The sequence below is a fragment of the Malaclemys terrapin genome, chromosome 14 (assembly GCF_027887155.1).
Source record: "Malaclemys terrapin pileata isolate rMalTer1 chromosome 14, rMalTer1.hap1, whole genome shotgun sequence".
In the NCBI taxonomy this organism is placed as follows: domain Eukaryota; kingdom Metazoa; phylum Chordata; order Testudines; family Emydidae; genus Malaclemys; species Malaclemys terrapin.
Window position 1 is genome coordinate 41,225,153 of NC_071518.1, and position 19,044 is coordinate 41,244,196.

The following is a 19,044-nucleotide window of genomic DNA, read 5'->3' on the forward strand; positions in this document are numbered from 1 at the left end:
GAGTCCCAACAGGTATTCGGGGTGTGGGGGCTATGTTTGTAATGAATCCCACTGTACACTGAAATGTACAGAGCTTTATCAGCAGTAACCCCACACATTATAAAGAAAGCTAAAGCACAAGGTCCCAATAACCTCCAGATTTTCACTACTAAAGCCCTGCCTTTTGTGAATCACCATCATGATCTATGCTGTGCACACAAGCCACTTGTTCTTGCCATTCCTTCATGGCACCACTGGCACAGAAAGAAAGGCCAGCCTATTGGTACAGAAATGACGGGCAATGCAGCGCTCTCACACTGATCATGTAACCTCAGCTTTCTACAATGGACACCGACATGGGTAACAATGTGGCCCTAAATGGATCAACCAAGGTAAAGTAAAAGGAGTTTTGAAAACCCATGCAAGGACCGGGATGACCATCTACTGCACTGAAGTCTCAATTTGTCCTCCATCTTTTGTTTTAGGGCTAGAAGGAGATAGATGTGCTACAGACTCAACACAGTACGTGGCTGAGGTGAGGGAGGTGCATTGCATTGCACAGCAACCTACCCAGCCAGTTCAGAAGCAGTGCTGACAGGCTCTTGAGGGAGACTAGCAATCTCCACGTGGAAGGATCATCAACGTGACAGGAGCCTCGAACAGTGAAGACAGAAATAGTGGGGCCAAGGAGAAAAGTAGGGAGGAGCCCTTGGGACTTGAAGAAAGGCTCAGAATATTGTCCTTTCTGGGAGATAAAGCTTGATATAGCCTCTAATTCTTGTTAACCATCGGAACTCAACAAATGTGAAGTGATTTTTTCTCTATTCCTCCATTTCCAGATTAGTATCACATTTAGGGCCTGTCATGAGACATACCTGCTCTGTAGCACCACCTGCTAACTGACTGCAGCATGCCAGACATTCCCTGCCTCAGCTTCCCCCGTCTCTCCCAAAGAGTCCTGTGGCTCATCTCCACAGTTGGGTCACTCTGCGTTCAACCCCCATTTGGGGTAACAAGTCCAAACAAATAAAAAACACTTTTTCTCCTCCGTTGGACTCATCTTCAGCCTGCCTTGGGCTCAGTTCCCAGTCCCCTCTGGGTTCTTTCAGTCTTTGGCTCTGGAATAGAGGCCTGGCTCCCAGATTCCTTCCCTGGAGTCCCCTCAGTGTCCTGCACACCCTCACTGAGGGCCTTCCACAGAAGCCTGCCCGTTCTCTCCGGTTCCACTCTCAAACTGAGTGTCTCAGTTCTTATAAAGCAGTGGTCTCCAACCTTTTTATGCCCAAGATCACTTTTTAAATCTAAGGGCAACCCAGGATCTACTCTGCCCCTTCCCTGAGGCCCTGCCCCTTCCCCAAAGCCCCGCCCCACTCACACCATCCCCCACTCTCTCTCTGTCGCTGACTCTCCCCCACCCTCACTCACTGTCACTGGGCTGGGGTAGAGGGTTGAGGTTTGGGAGGGGACTCTGGGCTGAGCCTGCGGCAGGGAGTTGGGGTGCAGGAGGGGATGAGGGGTGCAAGCTCTGGGAGGGAGTTTGGGTGCAGGAGGGGGCTCCGGGCTGGGGCAGGGGGTTGGAGTTGGGGTGCAGGAGGGGGTACAGGGTGCTGGGTCTGGGAGGGGGGTCAGGGCTGGGGTAGGAGGTTGGGGGGCCAGAGGGGGTACAGGGTGCTGGCTCTGGGAGGGGGGTCAGGGCTGGGGCAGGGGGTTGGGATGCCAGAGGGGATACAGGGTGCTGGCTCTGGGTGGGGGGGTCAGGGCTGGGGCAGGGGGTTGGGGTGCAGGACGGGATACAGGGTGCCGGCTCTGGAAGGGGGATCAGGGTTGGGGCAGAGGGTTGGGGTGGCAGAGGGGGTACAGGGTGCTGGCTCTGGAAGGGGGATCAGGGTTGGGGCAGAGGGTTGGGGTGGCAGAGGGGGTACAGGATGCTGGCTCTGGAAGGGGGGTCAGGGCTGGGGCAGGGGGTTGGGATGCCGGAGGGGGTACAGGGTGCTGGCTCTGGAAGGGGGATCAGGGTTGGGGCAGAGGGTTGGGGTGGCAGAGGGGGTACAGGGTGCTGGCTCTGGGAGGGGGGTCAGGGCTGGGGCAGGGGGTTGGGGTGCCGGAGGGGGTACAGGGTGCTGGCTCTGGGAGGTGGGTCAGGGCTGGGGCAGGGGGTTGGGGTGCAGGAGGGGGTACAGGGTGCTGGCTCTGGAAGGGGGATCAGGGTTGGGGCAGAGGGTTGGGGTGGCAGAGGGGGTACAGGGTGCTGGCTCTGGGAGGTGGGTCAGGGCTGGGGCAGGGGGTTGGGGTGCAGGAGGGGGTACAGGGTGCTGGCTCTGGGAGGGGGATCCTGCCGGGCAGCACTTACTCCTGGCAGCTCCTAGTTGGTGGCGGCTGCAGCAAGGCTAAGACAGGCTCCCTGACTACCCTGACCCCACACCACTCCCAGAAGGGGCCAACGTGCCCCTGGGAGGAAAGGGGAGGCATGTGGCACAGGTGTGGCTGAGCCCAACTATCCTTAAAGGCCCAGCCAAACTGTGACAAGCCCAATCAGAGATCCATACATCTCAGGGACAGAAAGTGGCCATTCTGATCATCTAGTCTGACCCTCTGCATCATACAGGCCAGAGATTTCACTCACTAATTCTTGCCCCTAGAATCATAGAATCATAGAATATCAGAGTTGGAAGGGACCTCAAGAGGTCATCTAGTCCAACCCCCTGCTCAAAGCAGGACCAATTCCCAGCTAAATCATCCCAGCCAGGGCTTTGTCAAGCCGGGCCTTAAAAACCTCCAAGGAAGGAGACTCCACCACCTCCCTAGGTAACGCATTCCAGTGTTTCACCACCCTCCTAGTGAAATAGTTTTTCCTGATATCCAACCTGGACCTCCCCCACTGCAACTTGAGACCATTGCTCCTTGTTCTGTCGTCTGCCACCACTGAGAACAGCCGAGCTCCATCCTCTTTGGAACCCCCCTTCAGGTAGTTGAAGGCTGCTATCAAATCCCCCCTCATTCTTCTCTTCTGGAGACTAAACAATCCCAGTTCCCTCAGCCTCTCCTCATAAGTCATGTGCTCCAGACCCCTAATCATTTTTGTTGCCCTCCGCTGGACTCTTTCCAATTTTTCCACATCCTTCTTGGAGTGTGGGGACCAAAACTGGACACAGTATTCCAGATGAGGCCTCACCAATGTCGAATAAAGGGGAACGATCACGTTCCTCAATCTGCTGGCAATGCCCCTACTTATACAGCCCAAAATGCCGTTAGCCTTCTTGGCAACAAGAGCACACTGTTGACTCATATCCAGCTTCTCGTCCACTGTGACCCCTAGGTCCTTTTCTGCAGCCCTAGCCCAACAACTCCTGATCAAATTAGAGTGTGTGACTTAGAAACACGGCCAGTCCTCACTGTAAGACCCCTAGTGATGGGGAATTGGTCCCGTAAAGTGCTGAGCTCTCTGAAGTCAATACAACTTGCGAGCACTCAGCACCTCAGTCAACTGAGCTCTAGTGAATTCAGGTATTCAGGGATACAGAATGCAACAAGGCGAAGGCCCGTGTCAACACGCCCATACTCCACATTTGTGTCCACTAGTAGACTCAAGAAGGAGCATTGTGCAGGCACATAGTGTGACAGGGAAGGGCAAACTCCAAAGGGAAACAGAGAGAAAAATGTTTCAAGATCAATGGGATTTTTATATTCTTTAAAAACAAGTTCCTGGAAGCCATCGATTGCAACACCAGCTCCACGAGACAGATGAGGAAGCCTTTGGTGGAAGGCAGATTCTTCACATGACTTTTTTTATTTAAGAAGCCGTTTGAATTTTGGGAAGTTGTTGACTCAACAGGTGAGGTGACTAGCACAGCAAGATAACATCTGTCTGGGATTTTTACAACTATATCTGGCTAAAACCTCCTAATGGGTCCCGCAAACCCTTTAGCCCAGCACTAGTGTGCAGCTCATCTGTTTCCATTTTGCTCAGCTGATAGCACTCTCCCCTATTGCCAAGAAAGGCAGGGGACGAGGGCTCTAACCCAGTGGTGACCCAACAGCTTATTACCGGGGGAATGCTGCATTTGTAGACACGCTGTAGATTGGATTAGCCTGAAGGGCTGCACATTAGATTAAACAGGGGGGACTTCTGTTGTACCTCTGTGACTATCCAGGCAGAAGTTAATGCTCCCATGGAATATTTCAAAGACAAAGAATTCCAGCACCCCGGACAGCATATTTTCTCCCAGCAATGGAATTGCTAATGATTAGGAGGGCAAGACATTGCAGCGTACAGCAGGTTTACCCAGATGGTCATTCTACTACTGGAATCTCTCTCATTGCTTTGGGAAGCACAACCAATTATTTTGAGCATAGAAGAAGCTGAGTACCTCAGAATTTTTGTATCATTAGCCACGGAACCTCACGCCCACCCTGTATGTCAAATGGCACTAATTTTAACGTTGATAAGATTCCCTTTCATCTATTGTTAAAGCAACAGTCTTGTTCTGCTTTCATCCTTGCCAGTCATGCATATTATATACTGTAGTTACCCGCCATTCCCACCAAATTTGAATGGCTCTAATGTCACATCAAACTTGCTATCATTCTGCTGCAGATTGAAGAACTCCATGGCAGTCTCCTAATTAGTGCCTGTGGAAATAAGCCTTAATTTTTCCTATGATCTCATAGTTAATTCCTGGTTTCACCATTTGTGACCAAATGTCAGAAGAGATTTTTCAAGTTGGCAGTTGTCACATATGACTCCACGTGCTGCTTTTGCTGCAATGCAATGGGATAGAAGATGGCAATAAAGAACTGAATTCTAATTGTAGCCAGAGGTAAGTGATAAGGCATTTTGTCTCAGAGGATAGAGTACTGGCCAGTTCTAATCCTTGCTCTGATGCTATTCACTGGGTGAGGTAACCAAGAGTCATTGTAACAGTGGATGTAAAGATTCTCTATACAGCTCTTGGACAGCTATCAATGAAAAGTGCCTTGTTACACATTTTTTCTATTACATGGCCTCAAGCAAATCAGTGTCCATTCTACAACATTCCCCTGGGCTCAAAGGAAGGACACAAACAAGGGTGCAGGTGGTGAAGTGTCATGGGACTATCACGCTCACCCCAGATGGCGATACAGATAACATAATGAGTCTGTCACCAGCATCTTGTGCTCAAGTCACAAAGGCAGAAGTCTGACCACATCCTGCTCATGTTTAACCCTTTGAAGCTTGATGTTGGAATTGATGTGATGTACTAAGGGCCTGGGACTGGCCCCCTGAGGGAGTGCTTCTTTCTCTGTACCATATTGCCACAGGATGACAGTCAGCTGGGACAATCAAGATGGACCCCACTCATTATAAAAGATGGGGCAACTGGCAGGCCCCAGGACTTTAGAACTCACTCCACACTTGTTCCAAAAGAGCCCATGCTGCAACAGATCTGTTTGAGTGGGATTTTGGAGACGGCTGACGGTGTGCTTCCCTCACTAATGAAGGGGCAGAAAGGAGTTTCTGTAGATGTCTGCCCGTTGCAATGATTACTTTAATACTGCTGGGACATTACTGAGCTATTGATGATATTAGGGTGCCTAGAGCCTTGGATAGGTATCTTTTTATTATTTTAAATCCAAATAAACAAACAAGAAACAATGAATGAGTGTCATCTGATTTTAGCAGTGGGAATGTCAAACCTTCCTGTACGTACGGGATCAAGTGGACATTCCTATCAGCCCTTCTAAAGAAGCATCAGATTCATATAAGCTCTCCCACAAACTGGAGACAATTAGGGCTTTAATTTCAAAGGATGCAGAAGGGGATGAAAGGGGTGCCCCAGATGTAGCAGTGATGTAGTGCCACATTGTGCTTTACTCCTGCAAGGAGCTTTTCCCCACCCCTTGTAGTCCAGTGCAGTAAAGGGCAGTGGTGCGCCCCCCAGTGCAAAGATTACACAAGGATAATTCAGTACCCTGAAGGGAGCAGGGAGTGGTGGGGAGGAAGCAGGACCACGTCCCCAGAAACCCTTTAACCTGTTAACAATGCTAGTCTGGCTCAGGGTGAAGTAGCACAGCAGCTGTGCTTCCCTCATTGAGGTACAGATCTACAGCTGGGGAAGTGCACAAGACAGTTGCCTTTTTCCGTAACTGGTGTTCTTTGAGAGGTGTTGCTCATGTCCATTCCATTGTAGGTGTGTGCACTCACCACATGCACCGGTGCCGCAAGCTGACCTCTGCCCCCACCGTCAGTTCATTATTGCCAGAAACTCCGGCAGTTGGGAAGGAGGGAGGGTCATGGAATGGACATGAGCAACATATCCCGAAGCACACCGGTTACGGAAAAAGGTAACTGTCTTTTCTTCTTCGAGTGCTTGCTCATGTCCATTCCATTGTAGATGACTCCCAAACAGTACCACCGGAGGCTGGTAGAAGTTCATGGACGTGTCGATTGCAACACAGCTCTGCCAAATCCAGTGTCATCTCTGGCTTGCTGGGTGATGGCGTAGTGCACCGTGAACGTGTGTACCGAGGACCATGTTGCGGCCAGGCAGATGTCCTGGATAGGGACATGCACCAGGAAGGCGGCCGAGGACACTTGAGCCCTAGTCAAGTGAGCCTTCACTATTGGCGGCGGTTCGGCCCAAGCCAGCTCATAACAGGTCTGGATTTAGGTGGTGATCCAATTCGAGATCCTCTGTGAGGACGCTGGGAGACTCTTCATCCTGTCCGCTGTTGCGATAAAGAGCCGGATCGTCCTGCGGAAGGGCTTGGTGTGCTCCAGGTAGAACGCCAGGGCGCACCAGACATACAGAGTGTGTAGCTGCCAGTGACCCAGTAGCCTGAAGTAAACCTGGGCAGTGGTGAACTTGTAGCATGGTGACGCTGTGCTGGACCTGGGGGGAGCAGCCCTTGATGAGCCAGTCGTTGAGGTACAGGTTAATCTGGATACCCTCACGTCTGAGATAAGCCGCCACCATGACATGCACTTGATGAACACCCTTGGCACTGTTGCTAGGCTGAACGGAAGCACTGCAAACTGGTAGTGGGCAGTCCCCACCGTGAAATGCAAAAAAACGCCTGTGTCTGTGAAATATTGATATGTGAAAGTAGGTGTCCTTCAAATCAAGGGCGGCGTACCAGTCTCCCGGATCCAAGGAAGGAAGGAAGGAGGCCAGGGAGACCATATGAAACTTCAACTTCTTGAGATACTTGTTGGGGCCTCACAGGTCCCTAGGAGGGCTGGTTGGCTGAGTCGGCAATGACAATGCCTGGCTGGGCTCAGGAGATTTACTACCCCCGCAAGGGTCTATGCTCCTCCCCAGACTTTCCCTTTGACACACAGGAGGTTGGGGAATGCCCTCTCCCCGGGTGCATCTTTTGCTTCTTCGCCAGCACCGGGGACTGGGACAGGTGCTGGGAGGCCGGTACCAGGGGTGCAGATCACATTGATGCTGCCGTACTTTGTGACAAGTCTGATTTTTCCAGCTCATAGACCGGCACAAGGGCCAACTCCAGGAGGAGCACTCAGTCTTATGTCCCACTACTTTTTTGTCCTGGGCTTGAAACTCTTACAAATGCAACACTTATCACTGATATGGGCATCTCCCAAACACTTCAAGCAACTTTGATAAGGGTCACTAATTGGCATAGGCTTCCAACAGTGATCACAAGGCTTAAAGCCTGGGGAGCGGGACATGCCCTGTCCCAGGGCTAAGTCCTGGAGGGGACTATCTAAGCTATTTTACAACATTAACACTAACTAGCTATTAGAAAGACAAAGAACATAAGAATGGCCCTACTGGGTCAGACCAAAGGTCCATCGAGCCCAGTATCCTGTCTTCCAACAGTGGCCAGTGCCAGGTGCCCCAGAGGGAATGAACAGAACAGGTAATCATCAAGTGATCCATCCCCTGTCGCTCATTCCCAGCTTCTGGCAAACAGAGGCTAGGGACACCATTCCTGCCCATCAGCCATGGAGGGATCTATCCTCCATGAATTTATCTAGTTCTTTTTTGAACCCTGTTATGGTCTTGGCCTTCACAACATCCTCTAGCAAGGAATTCCACAGGTTGACTGTGCAAAGAAATACTTCCTTTTAATTGTTTTAAACCTGCTGCCTATTAATTTCATTTGGTGACCCCTAGAATATCAGGGTTGGAAGGGACCTCAGGAGGTCATCTAATCTAATCCAACCCCCTGCTCAAAGCAGGACCAATCCCCAGACAGATTTTTGTCCCAGATCCCTAAATGACTCCTTTAAGGATTGAACTCACAATCCTGGGTTTAGCAGGCCAATGCTCAAACCACTGAGCTATCCCTCCCCAACTTCTTGTGTTATGAGAAGTAGTAAACAACACTTCCTTACCTACTGTCTCTACACCAGTCATGATTTTATACACCTCAATCATATCTCCCCTTAGCCATCTCTTTTCCAAGCTGAAATGTCCCAGTCTTATTAATCTCTCCTCATACGGAAGCCATTTCATACCCCTAATCATTTTTGTTGCCCTTTTCTGAACCTTTTCCAATTCCAATATATATTTTTTGAGATGGGGCGACCACATCTGCACCCAGTATTCAAGGTGTGGGCATACCATGGATTTATATAGAGGCAACATGATCTTTTCTGTCCTATTCTCTATCCCTTTCTTAATTATTCCCATCATTCTGTTTGCTTCTTTGACTGCCGCTGCGCATTGAGTGGATGTTTTCAGAGAACTATCCACAATGACTCCAAGATCTTTTTCTTGAGTGGTAACAGCTAATTTAGACCCCATCATTTTATACGTATAGTTGGGATTATGCTTTCCAATGTGCATCACTTTGCATTTATCAACATTAAATTTCATCTGCCATTTTGTTGCCCAGTCACCCAGTTTTAAGAGATCCTTTTGTAGCTCTTTGCAGTCTGCCTGGGTCTTAACTATCTTGAGTAATTTTGTATCAGAAGAACTACTTATCTAACTATTTACAACACTAAGAGAAAACCACTGGGTAACTAAGCGCTTGCCAAAGCAAGGAGACATTCCAGCACTGTCACTGGCGGGTAAGAAAGAACTGAGGGTGGAGGGAGCCGGCAGTGCCCCTTATACTGAGGTATATGCACACCGCTCCAGAGGGTGCTAGAACAGGTCCCCTACGGATACCACTGAGGGAAACAGTTCCAGCACCGGTGCATGTGGCGAGCGCACACACCTACAATGGAATGGACATGAGCAAGCACTCAAAGAAGAACTCCCAGGTTATACCTTCAAGGCACATCTAAGCCCTTGAGCTTGTGCACACAAGATGATATTCTTTGAAGTTTCCTTAGTTTGGGTCCAAACAGAGGACAGAAATCAATCTGAATTTGTTGGAGAGCGAACATTTGGTTGCCGGACCTCACGATGGGAGGGCCATTGCGGTATTTCCTTTCCAGGAGGACACTCCATGGCTGCAGTAACTCAGGGTACAGCAGGATTCATCCAGCCTGGCAAAGGCTGCTATAAGCTGACAGTAACACTGGGCATTCTCTGAGACTCTGCTCTTTCAGCAGCCCTTGGAGCAACTCATCAAATAACTGATGCAGAGTAGCCCTTTTCTTACTCTGTGCACGTGGATCCATGAAGTAGCTGCCAACAGCCCAGGTCTGCTAATAACAGTGAACCAGGCTACATTTGCCTTAATGGAGCATTAACGAAGGGACTGCCAGGTTTCTAGACGCTCCGCAAGACAAGTAGGGTGTAAATCTGCCAAATACCCAGACGGCGGCTAGCTCTACTCGGGAGCAATTCCAGCTAGACTAAGGGCACGGCTACACTTGCGGATGTAGAGCGCTGGGAGTTAAACCCGCCTTTGGAGAGCACGGTAGGGAAAGCGCTGCAGTCTGTCCACACTGACAGTTGACAGCGCACTGGCGTGGCCACATTTGCGGCACTTGCAGTGGCATTGGGAGTGGTGCATTGTGGGCAGCTATCCCAGCATGCAAGTGACTGCAACATGCTTTTCAAATGGTGGGGGTGGGGTGGAGTGTGACAGGGAGTGTGTTGTGTGTATGTGGGGGGAGAGTGAGTGGGTTTTTGGGGGGCTGAGAGTGTGTCAGCATGCTGTCTTGTAAGTTCGCCCCCCCCCCCGCCTCTCTCTCACTCACTCACAACAATGACAAGAATCAGAGGGGTAGCCGTGTTAGTCTGAATCTGTAAAAAGCAACAGAGGGTCCTGTGGCACCTTTGAGACTAACAGAAGTACTGGGAGCATAAGCTTTCGTGGGTAAGAACCTCACTTCTTCAGATGCAAGTCATGGAAATCTCCAGAGGCAGGTATATATCAGTGTGGAGATAACGAGGTTAGTTAGCGTGGTTGCTGGTGAGAATATGCTTAAGGTTGGCAGGTTGTCTGTGGGCGAGGACTGGCCTGCCTCCCAAGGTTTGTGAAAGTGAGGGATCACTTTCACAAACCTCTCCAACGCATCATCAGTGATCTACAACCCATCCTGGACAATGATCCCTCACTTTCACAGACCTTGGGAGGCAGGCCAGTCCTCGCCCACAGACAACCTGCCAACCTTAAGCATATTCTCACCAGCAACCACGCACCGCACCATAACAACTCTAACTCAGGAACCAACCCATGCAACAAACCTCGATGCCAACTCTGCCCACATATCTACACCAGCAACACCATCACTGGACCTAACCAGATCAGCTACATCATCACCGGCTCATTCACCTGCACGTCCACCAATGTTATATATGCCATCATATGCCAGCTATGCCCCTCTGCTATGTACATTGGCCAAACTGGACAGTCACTACGCAAGAGGATAAATGGACACAAGTCAGATATCAGGAATGGCAATATACAAAAACCTGTAGGAGAACACTTCAACCTCCCTGGCCACACAATAGCAGATGTAAAGGTAGCCATCTTACAGCAAAAAAACTTCAGGACCAGACTCCAAAGAGAAACTGCTGAGCTCCAGTTCATTTGCAAATTTGACACCATCAGATCAGGATTAAACAAAGACTGTGAATGGCTATCCAACTACAGAAACAGTTTCTCCTCCCTTGGTGTTCACACCTCAACTGCTAGCAGAGCACCTCACCCTCCCTGATTGAACTAACCTCGTTATCTCCACACTGATATATACCTGCCTCTGGAGATTTCCATTACTTGCATCTGAAGAAGTGAGGTTCTTACCCACGAAAGCTTATGCTCCCAGTACTTCTGTTAGTCTCAAAGGTGCCACAGGACCCTCTGTTGCTTTTAACAATGACAAGAGTGGCCACTTGACTTAAGGGGATTATGGGATGTTTCCGGAGGCCAATCAGAGCGCAGTAATGCAACACCTCGTTCACACTGGCGCCGCAGCGCTCCAGCAGGGGCGCAGCAAACATTATTCCACTGGCCGAGGTGGAGAACCAGCAGCGCTGTAGCTGCGGAGTCAGAGCGCTCGACGTGCCTTGCCAGTGTGGACGGGGAGTGAGCTAAGGCGCCCGGGGCTGCTTTATTGCGCTGTAACTCGCAAGTGTAGCCAAGGTCTTATATTGCAAACCTGAGTGAGCTGTGTGACACTACTCCCCATATTCTTCATAGAGATATTGTTATGATATGAATATGGCATAGCTAAGATGTGTTTTATGCAAGATGGATCATGTGAGGTATCGTTGGAAAGGTCATGATTTACTGGATATGATTATCCTATTTGTATGCATGTTTCATTTCTGTATCTGAAGTTAGGAATATTGACTATGTAACAATTACAACTATGTTTACACTTGGGGAACACCCACCAGACAGTATGTAATCAGCCTAGATGGGCCAATAGGAAGGACAATAGGACTTTGAAGATGTTAATCTCCCACCTTCCTGAGAAGTTTCCTGGGATGCTACTTTGACACTGCAGGGTCATGTGATCATGTCACCTGGTACTGGATTCCATCTTGGACTTCTGGTATTTTTCCACTGAGGTGGGGGGGATCACACTGAGAGAGAGAAAGGATTCCTGCCATATGTAAATCCTATTTAAGGCAGGGAAGTGAAGTAATCAAGGTTCTTCTCCACTGCCTCCCTGCCCAAGAAGGAAGATTGCTGAAAACATCAGAAGAAACAAAGCAACTAAGCTGCAGGGAGAGGGGGGGGAGAGCAGGGCAGGGGCTGAGCCCATGCGAGAAAGGTCTAGCCTGTGAAAGGAATCCCTGAAGATTTAAGCTGCAAGCAGTGCAGTTTACCTTCAAGAAACTCTGCAACCTGCTTGAAACAACATTTAGAGTGAGAATTTGCTACTATTAACCAGTTAATTTAGTGTATTAAGCTTAGTTTGCGTGTTTTGTTTTATTTGCTCAGTAATTTGCTTTGATCTGTTTGCTATCATTATAATCACTTAAAATTTATTCTTTGTAGTTAATAAACTTGTTTTATTTTTTTAAACCCAGTTTGTGCAATTCATAACTGGGGGGGGGAGGGTAAAAACCCGTGCATCTCTTCCCCCACACTGAGGGAGGGGGCGGATTTCATGAGCTACACTGTACAGTTTTCTGTGCAGTGCAAGACAAGACAATTTGGGGTTTACTCTCCAAAGGAGGAGTGCACATGAGTGCTGGGCAATTTGCTAGCTGAGTCTTCCCCTGCAGAGCTGATTGCAGACTCGGTGTGATTCTGCTGCTGGGTGTGTCCCTACCTGTGTGTGCTGGCGGAGGCTGGAGAGCCTGGCTCAGCAGGACAGTGTAAGGGAGCCCAGGCTGGTGGAGCAGGCAGGCTCAGTGAAACCCCAGTACATCAGGCGGCACCCAGGAAGGGGGGTCCAACCCGTCACACTGTGCATCACTCATGTACTTGGGAAAGCCACTTTCTGAAGATCTCCATTCAACAGGAGGCAGAACAGCACTGCAACCGATCTTTATTTAAAATAAAGGTTTTTGATCATGCCTTTCATCCTCAGAGCCAGCTCTCCTTTCAGCTTTGTTCTCTCCTACTTTTCACCATCATGTCTGATTCTGCTCCCATGGAAGTGAGCTGGAATTGGCTAAGGTTTTGCAGTGCTGCAATGCTGTCATAAGAAAATCCTCTGAGCAACTACTCCTTTCGTTGACAATAAAGTCATCTAAGTATATGGTATCTGTCAGGCTGTGAATGAGCTGAGTGAACCATATGGTCAGGACTTTTCTAATTAGCCACAAAGATTAATATATTGGCACTGGAAGCCCAAGAGATACTAGGACTAATAGTAAACAGTTTTGGTGCTGTCAGTACTGTGAGGAATTCCAGTGCTGCACAATGAATCTCTTGAATGTAGCAGCACCTATTAGCACAAGCTCTGTGATTGAAATTGACCCCTCTGCACAAGGCCTATGCAACACTTACATCCCGCTTAAGCCCCATTTTAGAGAGCTAAAGTAGTATGTGGTCCTCATGCTAGGTGTCTGCACGGGGTAATTTAACCCTGTAGACATTATTTGTCCAGAGCAATATGCAGAAGCCTGAAATTTGTCCGTAAATGTCCAAGCCAGGAAGGATACTTTTGTAGCTGTCCAACCAGCAGGCCAAATTCAGTGATGAATCCTGGTCACGTGCCACTTCAGGCTCGTTGCGCATACGCTAAGAAAAAGTGAATATGCAAAACCCTTTCCAAAGCGGTACTACTGGACCCAGAGAATTCTCTCTGCTAGAGCAGTCTGCTGCTTACCATACAGAGTGATGAACTGGGATTTTCAGTGGCTTTTAAGGGGGGGTTAAACTGCTTTCACTTCAAATCCTGGAGTGGATTTTTCAAAGTGATTAAGGAGCACAAGTCCCACTGAAAGTCAACAGAAGAGGCAGCCCCACTGCTTGGAACGTTTAAAAGACTAACGATTAGTTGCATTTCATGCCACAACTTTCAGTTGTATGTTTGTAAGCTCTTTGGGGCAAGGACCTTTTCTTTGTATTTGTCTATGTGGTGAGTTAGCGTGGGGCAAGCCAGGCTGCGGATCTACAGTGTGCTAGCTTGCGGCACACTCACTGGCCACATGGCCCCTGTTACTGTGCAGTAAAAGTTCCGTAGTGCACATTGACGTACGGCAGTCAGTGCATGGCAGGCTCTGGTGTGCTGTAGAGTCACACCCTGGCTTGCCATGCACTAATTCACCATGTAGCAAGACCTGATTAATAGAACTTTTAGCATTATTATGGTTATTTATAGTAGCATCCACTATGTTCTAAGTGCCTTCCAACTACTCAAGAAGATCTCACAATCTAATTAATACGTCCAGGCCAAATCTTGACTTCCTCCCACATGAGAAGCTCCACACTTGCTTGAGAGACACTAAGGACAGATTTGGCTCAACACTGGCAGATATTAAATAATGTAACAATAACATAACAGATGGTAGCCCCTCTCTAAATCACACTAACAACTGGAAGACCCAATGAGAATATAAGTTAGTGAAAAGAACAGGAGTACTTGTGGCACCTTAGAGACTAACAAATTTATTAGAGCATAAGCTTTCGTGGACTACAGCCCACTTCTGTAGTGGGCTGTAGTCCACGAAAGCTTATGCTCTAATAAATTTGTTAGTCTCTAAGGTGCCACAAGTACTCCTGTTCTTTTTGCGGATACAGACTAACACGGCTGCTACTCTGAAATAAGTTACTGAGGAATTGAAGAAAAACAATAAAGCAAGGAAAATGCATCACAATGTACTGAAGTGCCATTTCGTCTTTATAGTTTGTATTTCACCAGAAAATGCTCTGTTGTGCGGTTTTGTAAGAGAGACGTGCCTGCTTCTGGTTTGCGAGTTACGGGTGTGTGACTCAGCACAGTATAAATTAGCAAGGGGCTGCTGTGTTAGGTTGTGTAATGGAATCTCGGCTGCTCTGTAACACACTTGCAATAAGCAGCTTTTGAGACTGATTAATAGCTGAAATGAAACTGAAGCATTTAATCAATCTCTGCAGTCATCTCCTTCTTTTTATGCTACAAAGCAACAGAAATGATCCCTTAATTTTTCCCTTGTTCTTTATCTCTCTGTTGTTTTGCTTTAATGAATTTAGTGCTATTCAAAGGTGGCACAGTGATGGGGAGTGAAGTCCTGTATTTATCTACAGAACGTGCAGTGCAGGCTTCCCCCACATCACTCCTCGAATGTATTTCAACCCCAATGAGGAAGGACCACCTCCTGGGGGAGTGAGACACTAGTTCTATCTATCTCTGTGGCCCGTCCACTCTTATCTCCTTTGTGGGGACCAGCTGTTTGGGGTGCTGGAAGCCATTGAACCAAACTGTAAACCTCACATATAATGGAAACCATTTCAAGCCAGGGGGTGCAGCAGCACCCCCAGCACCCCTAGTTCCAGCACCTGTGCCAGCTGTTGTGGGGGATCAGATTAGATGAAGGGGGTTTCTGTGCATTAAGAATCAGATTGAAAACCTCAGTCCTGGGCCTGATTCTGATCTCATTTATAAGTCAGGTGTTACCCCTATTGAAATCAAAGGAGTTATTACACCAATGTAGAAATGGTGTGTGGTTAGGCCTCATGGCACGTTCACTATTTCTCAAAATATCCAGGTAGTTTTATCATTAGCATCTTTGATACATAAGGATACAACTCCCCCCCACCTTTCCCCACAACCCAGATCTCCAACTCAGCTAGTTCTAATTTACATTGTGAAGGATCTGGTCCTTTGTTTTTTATCCTCTAGCTTCATTAAGAAAGCAGTGAAAATGGTGCACACATACAAATGAGGCATTTCAGTTGCTTTCCATCTGGAACTTTAATGCCTTTCTTTTAAAGGACAGTGTCATCAAAAGAAGAAAGTATAAGACTGAACAATTCTCAGTCGGGGTACCAGAAAATGCCAAATATTAAATAAAGGCATTAAGGCCGACAGCACTAGAAAGGTTAGTCTGAACACATCAAAGCTTCTTACCAATCCATATAGATTTCGGACAAATAGAACAGTTTCTTACGTTTCACGGTGTTAACCGCATTAATGGAGATCAGGCTTCTCAGGACCAAGAATTAGGAATAAGGGACAGAAGATGACCTCTCCTTCAGACAAAGGTAAATGCACCAATGATTCTTTATTGATACTGAGATTTATTTGGTCAGCCGGCACAAATCCGCATTCCTTCTGGAATATGATGACCAGAAGGGTGTTAACTTGCCTCATCACACAAATCAAAGTAACTTGTAACACTTATTCTGCAACATGTTCTCCAGCTCAATGTTGGGCTGATTTACACAACTGACAAGCTTCTATTCCTGTCCTTCGCAGTTTCTTCCTTATCACACTAAACTTTGGGACTGATCTTTTGAGGGAATGAGCACTTTCTTCAGCATGCTGAGGGACCTCAGCTTCTACATACTTCAAAACTGGTCTTGGTATGAGGGGCATCTGGGGGAAAACATGAGGAAGGGGTCCATGGAGGGTGGCATGGAAGGAGTCAAGGGAATGGGGACACAACAAAGAACATGCAGAAGATGTGGGGATAAGGAGAGGAACAGGTAGCAAGTGTTTAAACTTATCACTTTTTTGGTTTAAAATGAAGGACTTAAAGATTTCAATGTAGATAAAAGCCCCCTTTTCTTTCCCACACCAACTACCCCCAAAGAATAAGTTACTAGAAGACTCCAAAATCCTATTTCCTATTCAAGGGATCCATTTCCATTAATCCCCTAGTCACCAACTATTTTGACCTTGACTTCGATTTGGATACAACTGAGCTGGTAAAGTTACATTTGGATGGGTGGGGACAATAGCGAGTGATGAAGGATTACATCACTATGTAGCACGACAGAACCCCAGGCATGGACCAAGATCGCATTGAGCTCAGCGCAGACAAATATGTACAGACTGAATCCTTTGACTGTTCATTTCCAGGCACTTGAATGTTTCGAGGTCTGAAAAGGGGCAGTTTGTATAAAGCCATTTTAATATTATTTTGGGGCACTGGCTGGTCTCCACTGAAACACGCTACCAGCCTTAACTCTTTTTTAACCACAGGTTTTTGATTGCAAATATATGGAGTACTTACACAGCACAGAACTCACCGGTGTCATAATGAACAATCAGGTCCTTGGAGTGATCACCTATCTCCAGCGGCTGGAACTCGACCATTAGCTGCATGGTCTCCCCTACACCCAGTGTCCCAATGCAGGGCTCTACAGAGAAAGGGCTGCAACACAATGAAAATGACACATCAGGCCTAAACTGGGATACATCCTTTGGTGGCTAGCAGACATGCAAACTGATTATTAGGCCTGGTTCTCCTTTGTTACACCTGTGTACATTAGGAGGCCCTTAAATCAGGATTTGTAAGATCAGAATCTGGCTCATTGACCCCAACTTTCTGCAGAGATCTCACACCTCAAATTACTACTCCGATGTAATTGGTCTGTAATCAAATTAATTCCCCTCCCCCAGCCCCTTGTAAATTTCCATTTGTATGGGCTGATTCTGTGATGGTCTATAGAGTTCTAGAATCAGGCCCATTGAGTCCCATTCTAGCAGCTACTAAAAAAAAATGAGTCAGCAAGTGTAACCCAAAAAGAAGAACAGGAGTACTTGTGGCACCTTAGAGACTAACAAATTTATTAGAGCATAAGCTTTCGTGGACTACAGCCCACTTCTTCGGATGCATATATCTATAGATATATGCATCCGAAGAAGTGGGCTGTAGTCCACGAAAGCTTATGCTCTAATAAATTTGTTAGTCTCTAAGGTGCCACAAGTACTCCTGTTCTTCTTTTTGCGGATACAGACTAACACGGTTGCTACTCTGAAAAGTGTAACCCACACACCTTCTGGGTGTGGTGTCCTGTCCCATCTAGTGGCACCAAGACCACGTAGCGAGAGGAAGAGATTAAGTCTGCTCTACAGCCTTAACTAATAGGTAGTTGGCTTTTAGCTCATGTGGTAGCGACTCATGCATTTAGCTTCAGAGGTCCCCGGTTTGATCCCACCCCCTGACGACTGGGGTCTATCAGCATAACAACTGGGGGCTCGTCCAGGATTTCCCCTGGGAAGTCTCTGAAGCTTAGGATATGCTTCCTCAGCTAGGGGAACTATGTAACCCACATGCCTTCTGGGTGTGGTGTTCTGTCCCATGTAGTGGCAATGAGACAACTTAGAGCAGTGGTTCTCCAACTTTTGTACTGGTGACCCCTTTCACATAGCAAGCCTCTGAGTGCGACCCCCCCCCTTATAAATGAAACACTTTTTTTATATATTTAACACCATTATAAATGCTGGAGGTAAAGCAGGGTTTGGGGTGGAGGCTGACAGCTTGCAACTTGCCATGTAATAACCTTGCAACCTCAAGGGGTCCCGACTCCCAGTTTGAGACCCCCTGACTTAGAGAGAGCAAGAGAAAGAGCTTGAGTCTGCTCTCTAGCCTTAGCTAAGAGTCAGTTGGCTTTTAGCTCATGCAATAGAGGTTGTCGCGGAGTATCGGGGGACTCTGGGCCCTGCACCCCCGGCTTCCTGCGATTCACCATGACTCTCAGCCAGCCAGTAAAGCAGAAGGTTTATTTGGATGACGGGAATACAGTCCAAGACAGGTCTTGCAGGCACAGACAACAGGGCCCCCCTCAGTTAGGTCCATCTGGGGGTCCCAGGCATCCCAGCCCCCCTTGGGAGGTCAGAGCAATCTCTGCCTCCCCACCATCTCACCACCCAGCTTCCAAGACTCTGCCTTCAGCGACCCCTCCCACAGCCTTTGTTCAGTTTCCCCGGCCAAGGAGTCACCTGGCCTCCAACCCCTTCCTGGGCTCCCATGCTACACGCCCAGGTATTCGCCCTCGGGCAGACTCAGACTCCCATCCCCCAATGCAGACTATCCAGCCACATTCCCCTGTCAGCATTCACACACCACAGTAAGAACAGGCCCAGTTCGTCACAGAGGTACATGCACTAAACTCCAGAGATCCCTGGTTCAATCCCACCTGCTAACGACTGGGGTCTGTCGGTGTCATACAAGCACAATTGCACAACTCTTTTTTGAAGAACACAATAATCCTAACAGCAATTAACTCACATCAGAGACTAGACTGGCTTAAAAGCTGTTTTTTTATCTGAGGTTTTTCCAGCTGATCTTTTAGACTAACTATTTTCACAAAATGAAATAATTA

At 48.0% G+C, this 19,044-nt stretch overlaps 1 protein-coding gene across 1 annotated transcript in view; it reads right to left on the bottom strand.

Moving 5' to 3' along the window:
- The window catches only part of HYDIN (HYDIN axonemal central pair apparatus protein), a 376,996-nt gene that overhangs the window by 314,496 nt on the left and 43,456 nt on the right, over positions 1-19,044 (bottom strand). The window contains exon 6 of the mRNA XM_054049428.1: positions 16,966-17,090. Coding sequence (XP_053905403.1) covers positions 16,966-17,090 — 125 coding nt within the window. The remainder of the gene's footprint in view (positions 1-16,965; positions 17,091-19,044) is intronic.